The sequence below is a fragment of the Carya illinoinensis genome, chromosome 6 (genome assembly GCF_018687715.1).
Source record: "Carya illinoinensis cultivar Pawnee chromosome 6, C.illinoinensisPawnee_v1, whole genome shotgun sequence".
Lineage (NCBI taxonomy): Eukaryota > Viridiplantae > Streptophyta > Magnoliopsida > Fagales > Juglandaceae > Carya > Carya illinoinensis.
In genome coordinates this window covers 4543412-4550849 of record NC_056757.1, presented here as the reverse complement: position 1 = coordinate 4550849, position 7438 = coordinate 4543412, and the positions used below count along the sequence as shown (strand labels likewise).

At 31.8% G+C, this 7438-nt stretch overlaps 1 protein-coding gene across 4 annotated transcripts; it reads left to right on the top strand.

Annotated features, from left to right (window-relative positions):
* The first annotated feature begins 2567 nt into the window (after window positions 1-2567).
* Window positions 2568-6833, top strand: LOC122314177 (agamous-like MADS-box protein AGL104). Of its 4 annotated transcripts, none has more exons than XM_043129598.1 (12): window positions 2568-2874; window positions 3266-3319; window positions 3413-3439; window positions 3526-3544; window positions 3628-3689; window positions 3846-3873; window positions 3980-4041; window positions 4143-4242; window positions 4340-4390; window positions 4629-4738; window positions 5958-6126; window positions 6516-6833. In XM_043129598.1, exons 1-12 carry the CDS (start codon window positions 2690-2692, stop codon window positions 6651-6653), a joined length of 1005 nt encoding a protein of 334 aa, XP_042985532.1. In that variant the 5' UTR covers window positions 2568-2689; the 3' UTR covers window positions 6654-6833. The 4 variants fall into 4 exon arrangements, with proteins under 4 accessions (XP_042985532.1, XP_042985531.1, XP_042985534.1 ...); XM_043129597.1 differs by having other exon boundaries at window positions 2569-2874; window positions 3625-3689; XM_043129600.1 differs by having other exon boundaries at window positions 2632-2874; window positions 3403-3439.
* Window positions 6834-7438: the final 605 nt, after the last annotated feature.

The window sequence follows — 7438 nt, the reverse complement described above, 5'->3', positions numbered from 1 at the left end:
ATAAAAATTATGCAATAATAACATTTTCATTATATATTTAAATTTATATAAACCTCTCACTATTATAATTATATATTTAAATAAGATATTAACTTGTATATAAAGTTCATATTTACATATAAATTACCATATAAATTATGCCCCACTAGGCAAACGTCCAAAGGACGTTCCCTCTACTAGTATATATATATATGTGCGAATAATTACAAGGCTATGATTCTTGGCTTGTACTTGAAACAAAATTGATGATGAGACATGTTTGAGATTCTAATGCTCAATTCAATCCATTACAATCATTTAACTTAAATGGTATATTTAAATTGATATCATGTCTGTTGACGCTCTAAAAAAGGCATAGAAATTCAAAAATGGAGAAAGATCCATTTTCTGACTCTGTTAAGGTTGTCTTGGAATTGGATCAATATTGTGTGGAGCCCCCGGCAGTGGTTTGGTGTGGCTGTATGTCCGTGCGTAGGCCTACACATTGGCCCGCCTAATAAAGTTTTGGTCCGATCCGACTTGGCTCGCAGGCATACCTCATGCAAATATAACCCGGCCCAACCCAAACTATTTGAGTCGAGTAAAAAGTATCCTTTTTTTTATAACCACTCCATACCAGTTCTTGAGAAGGATTTGCAGCACTAATTTGCCTCCTTTCCTCAAATTCCTCAGAAACCAACTAGACGTATAAAACCCATTCTACTAGTCTTACCCACTTCAAAATCAAAGCAATACACAATCAACAATTAAACAAAACCCAATGATAAGTCAGTAACAAGCTGGGTCTCACTCCCTTCCATAATAAAACAACCTACCCTACAATATTACAGTTGGCTGGATAGAACATGGGCTCGTACAGGAACTTGGACAAACCCTTCTGCATATTGATGGATACGTCATGTACATCTCCTTCGGCAGCATCGTCTACTTGACTCAAGTCCAAGTGGATGAGATAGCTCACGAGATCTTGAACTCTGGGGTCTCGTTCTTATGGGTCATGAAGCCACCACACAAAAACGCTAGCTATTGCTTATTCTTCCATAAGGATTCCTTTCTTCCACTGGGCCTATGTAGAATGTTTACTTTTTATGCCTCCACTTGTATTTGTGTTGGGTAAGATGGAAAGGATGGTAGAAGAAAGTTTCTCCAAGAAATAGGAAGATGCAGATCTGTTAATACCCAGACTCGAGTCTCTTAATCGTGGGTGAATAAGTGATGTTTGGCTTGTGGGGCTATTCGACCCTTGGCTGGTGACGATGAACGACGATTATGAATAGTGAGGTGGAATGGCGAGGTGGCTAAGGTTTTGAGAAGAAGAGCTTGGACCTCAAAATGATATAGTTGGCGATTGGTTTCAATCAACATGAGAGTTATAGAACCCGTTAGATGATTTGAACCCGACTATTGTTGGGTGAATCCAATAAGGTCATGCGGGTTGATTGGCCCATTGGGCTTATTGCATAGGCCTATCTATGCGTGCATCTATGGTAGTAAACAATAAATAAATACAGAGAAATAAATAAAAGGAGACACAGATTTACATGGTTTGGCACTGGATCTACGTCTACGGGGGTTCAAGGAGGGAAGATCCACTATAATAAACTTGTTTTATAGTCTCTCAACCTCACTATACAATAGATCTTGAAGGCCTATCTTCTCGTGTAGATCTCATCGTTGGAGCTTTTGTCTTGAGGTTAAAGAAGCCTTCCTAAAAAAGTTTGGCCAAAAGAATTCCTGAATTCGTATGTGCCCAGTGCCTTTTAGCTCAGCCTGCCCCCTTCGCTTTAGGTCACCTCACCCCTCCTTTCTTTTCCTACTAACACCTTGCCTTCTCATGTCTATTCTCTGTCCTCTTTCCCTCTTTCTTCCTTTGTCTTCTAGTGATAGCTCTTTGATGAGCTAGGCCTTGAGAACTATTTTGGACTTGGTATATTTTATCCCCTCACAATGCCAAAAAAGAAAATATATTAGACTGGTTTTATGAAAAATTATGAACTTACAATTTTAAAAAAAATATTTATATGAAATGGAGGACAATTTTGTGAAATTAAAATTTAGTTTCAATAAACGACATGATTACGCGAGTAATTAGTTAATTGTAATATAGTTATAAAAGATTTATAACGGTGTATCATTATTCAGTTTGAATAGAAGTTGCTAGATCCTGTCTCCTAGTCTTTGTAACATTATTTTTACCTATTATTAATTGATAAATTATCATCATTTGCTTGAAATAAAATAAAATAAAAAAATTTAAATAAACATATATAATTGATCATCTAAACACAAAAAAAAAAAAAAAACTAATGCCAAAGATCTTTTAAAAAAAAAAATTAATTTGACAGACTAGGCTCTAGCTAACTAGCCTGAAACACTCAAAAAGAAGGAAAAGAACAAAGGATAACCATCAAATCCCTCCATGTGACCCTTTCTTTTGCATACGTCCTTGAATCTCTCTGTCCTATCTCTCCTCTCACCCATTTATAACCACCTCTCTCAATCTCTCTCATCAACCCTTCCTTAAAAGGTTCATGTCCATGCATTGTGTATTATAGGGCATTGCATGCATATTTATATTTTGTTCCCAAAAAGAAAACATTGTTTGTTTTCTCCAAAAAAGAGTCAACATCCATGCATTCATTGCCTTTTTTTGGTGCATAGATATAGATGACAGATCGATATTCAAGATATGGGTCGTGTAAAACTGGAGATAAAGAGAATAGAAAACAACACGAATCGTCAAGTTACTTTCTCAAAACGTAGAAATGGCCTCATTAAGAAGGCTTATGAGCTCTCAATCCTATGTGATATTGATATTGCCCTTATCATGTTCTCTCCTTCCGGTCGCCTTAGCCATTTCTCTGGCAAAAGAAGGTAAAAACAAAAAAACCAAAAGCATTGATCTTCAGCTTAGGCATATATATATGTTGCATGCAAAGCACCACCTGTTCTCATGTTTTTGCATGCATGCTTTTTCTTTTTGTTTTCATTGGCCTTAATTCTTATTGCATTAATTGTTTATCAACTTTCTTACACAACCAAATAATTTATATTAAGAAAATATAGTTTTAGATTGGAAAAAATGTATACCTTGTCTTACCCAATGGATTATAGATAATTTTCTAATTAACAATGATTTTAAGCCATGGATGCATGCAATGTGCATGTCTGTGTGAATTTTTGGAGTTCTCTAATATATATATATATATAAGATGCATGTGCCATGATGATCAATATTTAATCATTTCGGTGTCTTCGAAATCAGGATTGAAGATGTTTTTACTCGTTTCATCAATCTTCCTGACCAAGAAAGAGAACAGTATGCTCCTAGAAATTGTCTTGTTCAACAATATTATTGAATTAATTTATTTTTCCCTTAAATTGGCTTGTTAATTTGATTAGTTTATTGCAGAGCTGTGGTTGAGAAAGGCAGACACTGGTACTAGCTACTCTCTCTGTCTCTGTCTTTGTGTCTTTGTGCAGCCACAATTAAATATGTCATAACTCTTTCCTTTCCTTTTGCAGTGACCTCCAAAACAAAGAGGTGAGAGTACAACATCGTTTGAAACTTTCCATGTTGATATTGGTATAAATTATTAATGAAATTCTGGTGTTGCATTGCAGCAGTATTTGCTTAGGACCTTACAAAAACTACGGAGTGAAAATGACATTGCTCTTCAAATTGCTAAGTTTGTCTGCCTCCCTCTCTCTCTCTCTCTCTCTCTCTCTCTCATCATGTCTTGATCTATCCTTTGTTTTTCTTTTTAGCGAATTTGAGTTATCTAGTCATTTTGCCAATTAATTCTTTTCCTCTTTTCTGGATCAATGCTTCAAAAAAAATGAAGTCCGACTACTGTTAACTCTGAGATTGAGGTAATTACAAAGAGATATTGGTTATAGATCTCTTTGGGATCGTCTTAACGAAATTGGATTTAGTTTTTTTTTTAATTCTTACCTTAATTAATCTTTCTTATTCCAGGAACTCCAACAGGAAATTGGCAGGTTACAGCAACAACTTCAAATGGCTGAAGAACAGATAAGGTCCCTTAATAATTTGTGAAAAAGTTTATAATTTTTTAGAATTATGATTATATGTAGTATTAGTTCATGGGGGCTTAAATCTTCCAATGTTTTGAACTTAGGTTATATGAGCCTGACCCACTAAAGATCACATCTATTGGAGAGCTGGAATCCAGTGAGAAAAACCTTTTGGACATCATGACACGAATTATGCAGAGAAAGGTTTCATTGAATATTGTTTCTTTTTACAACTCTTTTAAATGATTATAACATTTGAACTAAACATCATAATAAAAAAATAAACATTTTATGTTTGTAGGAATATCTGCTGAGCAATCATTCATCTACTTACGATCCATCCAATATACAGGTATAATATATGAAACAACAATTCTATTTACAAATATGATTATGGACGCGTTAAAAGTATCGTTGTTGTAAAAACTTGTCACATCATATAGTTAGTATAGAACAATATTTGACTTTTAAACTTTCTTTTGACTGATCGACCCACAGTAGATAATGTGTTAATATACTAATTTGCAAGAACCAAGATTTACTATTAAATTAGTATAATCACACAAGTTTTGATTGTTATGAACTAATAGCAAGGGATGCCAGCATCTTTCGAGCATGAAGTTGTAAGTTGGTTGCCCGATGGTAGTCACAACCATGGACAAATATTTGATGCATCCACTTCTCTCAATCAATTAATGAGGTAAAGTTGCCACCTTTACACAAGTTAGCTAGCTCTATCTCTTAAATGTTCTTGAAATATTTGAATTCTTTTTATATGATTGGTCTTATAAGTTCTAAGTTGTCACTTTTAAATTAATGCTTATAATTAATGACAATTGAATCTTTTTTTATTTTGGTAATTTTCTTTATAAAAAAATGACATGTTTTAGATATGATTTGTATAACTTAATGTATAAGGAACTCTACAATTACTCTCAAAGATATTTTACCATATAGATCAGTTCTATTCATAATGGCTATTATTTTAGAACAAAAACATTTTTTTTTTTAAATCAATGTTATTACTTCTACCAAACCAAGATTTATAATTATAATACTTACAATTATAACATATTTTAGAATTATCACTGCTAAGGTGATAAAACCTTGGAATGACACGATCTCTAGAGTTCTTAGAATCTACCATGTATCTTTTGTCAAATTTCAGCCATTGCTTTCAAATTCAATTGTATGTATTTTATCTTTTATGATCACTTTCAAACTTAAATTCATGGTTGCATCAAATATAGTATGTAATATTGAAAGAGTAATGTTACATACTACATTATTATCTTAGTTTTATCTTACCTTATAAATGTGACATTTTTCATTACAATTTGATCAATATCTCTTATATTTTTAAAAAAGAAGTTTAAAGGTTGATGGACAATGCCATTTTATTATAGTGGAATAAGAGTGAGATGTTAGTGTAGCATGGAAGACTTTTTAATATCGATAGATATTTGAAGAGATTAATAATGATATAGTAAAACCTTATTATTAAATGTGAAAATATTGATTGAGATTTAGTTTAGTATAACGACTAGATTACCATAATAACTCTAAAAGATCTTGAAAAAATAATCGTCATTTAAATAAATTTTCACCAGTATAATTGTTGAATAGTTTCATTTACTTGTGTTTATCACCGACTTTAGAGAAATTGACATAACATATATTTCAAATAGTATTTAATGTTGTGTTGGAGTGGGTTGTCCCTGTACTTGAAAAATGTGTATCTGCCGCCACTATGCTAAGAAAAAGAAAAGAAAGTTAAAGAAATAGAATAGCTAACCAAAATACATTTAGCAAAAATCTATAATTAATTAATCTATAATTAAGAATTGTTCCAATCAATCTAATTCATATTGGCTTTTAGATTCCCCATTATGAATTATTTTAAGACTTACATAATACAGGGAGCTATCATCAACAGTGTATGATCCTTTTTCGCAAGGAACCAACTTAAACACAGATCCTCGTAGCATGAGTGACGGAAACCTCACGACATGGCCTCAAGGCTACAATTCAATTGGGCATCATTCCGCCATCACTATCTTGCCGCAAACTTCATTTCCTCCAATTCAGGTTTTCTCGCAATTATAAATTTGCATGATATATATAGTAAAACTCTTTACAGTTTTTGGATCCAAAATATGTTTTACAACTTGAAAAGAGATAGATATACTTCTAGAATTAAATCATAAATATTATTACCTATAAATATAAAATATGTCATGGTCTATATGTTGTATACGTATTTATTTCAAATTATAAAAGAAAAAATTAAATTGAAAAGTTGTAAAAAATTCAAAGTTGTAAGAAAAGTTATTGCCCAAGGACTTTAAAATGGTCCATATATTGGGCTTGTGATAGTTTGATTTTAAATCCATTCATTTGTGATATTTATTTATTTTGTTAACATGTGGTGTAAGTGCAAATCTTAATGTTACTCGATATATAATTTTCATCATCAGCATGGAATGGTGGGATCAGAGGTGCCGGAGATGATGGCACATCATGATCAACAAGTGGAGATCCAACTCAATGGCTCGCACGTTCATGTGGATGATGAAGTTGCAAATTTTGAGACTAAATTAAGTCCATCAGCTTAATGGGAAAATTGTTTTGCTCCTTATGTTTTTTCCCTTTTTTTCTTCTTTAATGAAGGTTAATTTGTATCATAATTGAGCCGATTTTTTTGTGTTCTTATGTGTATAGCCAAACATATGAAAATAGCTTTTATTACAAACATAATTCACAATTTGTTCAATGAAATTTCAATTTTTATTCCATTTTAAAATCAGTAGAATTATAGAAGTACTATAGCCACAAGAAAATCTCACAAAAATAAATGTTCAAATTGGCATAGTTTTATATGATATATTAGATGAGGTTTACAATAAAAGTAAGTTTATAATCTAATATAACACAATATCAAATCAAGTTAGTTTGTTAGTTTACTTTTATTCAATTTCTATAGCTAAAATATTTCTCTAAAATTATCTCACCTTCCCCGATATATGAAAAATAGTTGAAATGTTGTTCTTTATTAATTCTCTCTCTCAATTAAGAGACCCATTAATTTTTTTTTTTTTTAAGAAAGACAACTTTTTCTTAAAAAAAAAAAGTATTTCAATCTTTTTATGAATTTTTTTATATTTTATTTTATAAAGTCAGCTAAAACAGGCAACTCTCACTATACTAATGAAATGAAAATATCTAATGATTATCCGAAAAATATCTAGGATAGAAATAATGATGAGAGTATTAATTTTGTTTTATGAGTCTTCATGGTTCAATTTGAAACTCTACCGTGGTCAAATTATACTTACTCAAAAAAAAGTGAAATTATACTTTTCCAGTTGAACCAAGCATGAAATCGAAAACTTCTATAATA

Coding starts and splice junctions, on each gene's coding strand:
- LOC122314177 (XM_043129597.1), top strand. CDS start 2,690: ATGGGTCGTGTAAAACTGGAGATAAAGAGAATAGAAAACAACACGAAT. Junction 4,042..4,142: donor ATGGCTGAAGAACAGATAAG/GTCCCTTAATAA, acceptor TTTTGAACTTAG/GTTATATGAGCCTGACCCAC. Junction 4,243..4,339: donor CACGAATTATGCAGAGAAAG/GTTTCATTGAAT, acceptor TTATGTTTGTAG/GAATATCTGCTGAGCAATCA.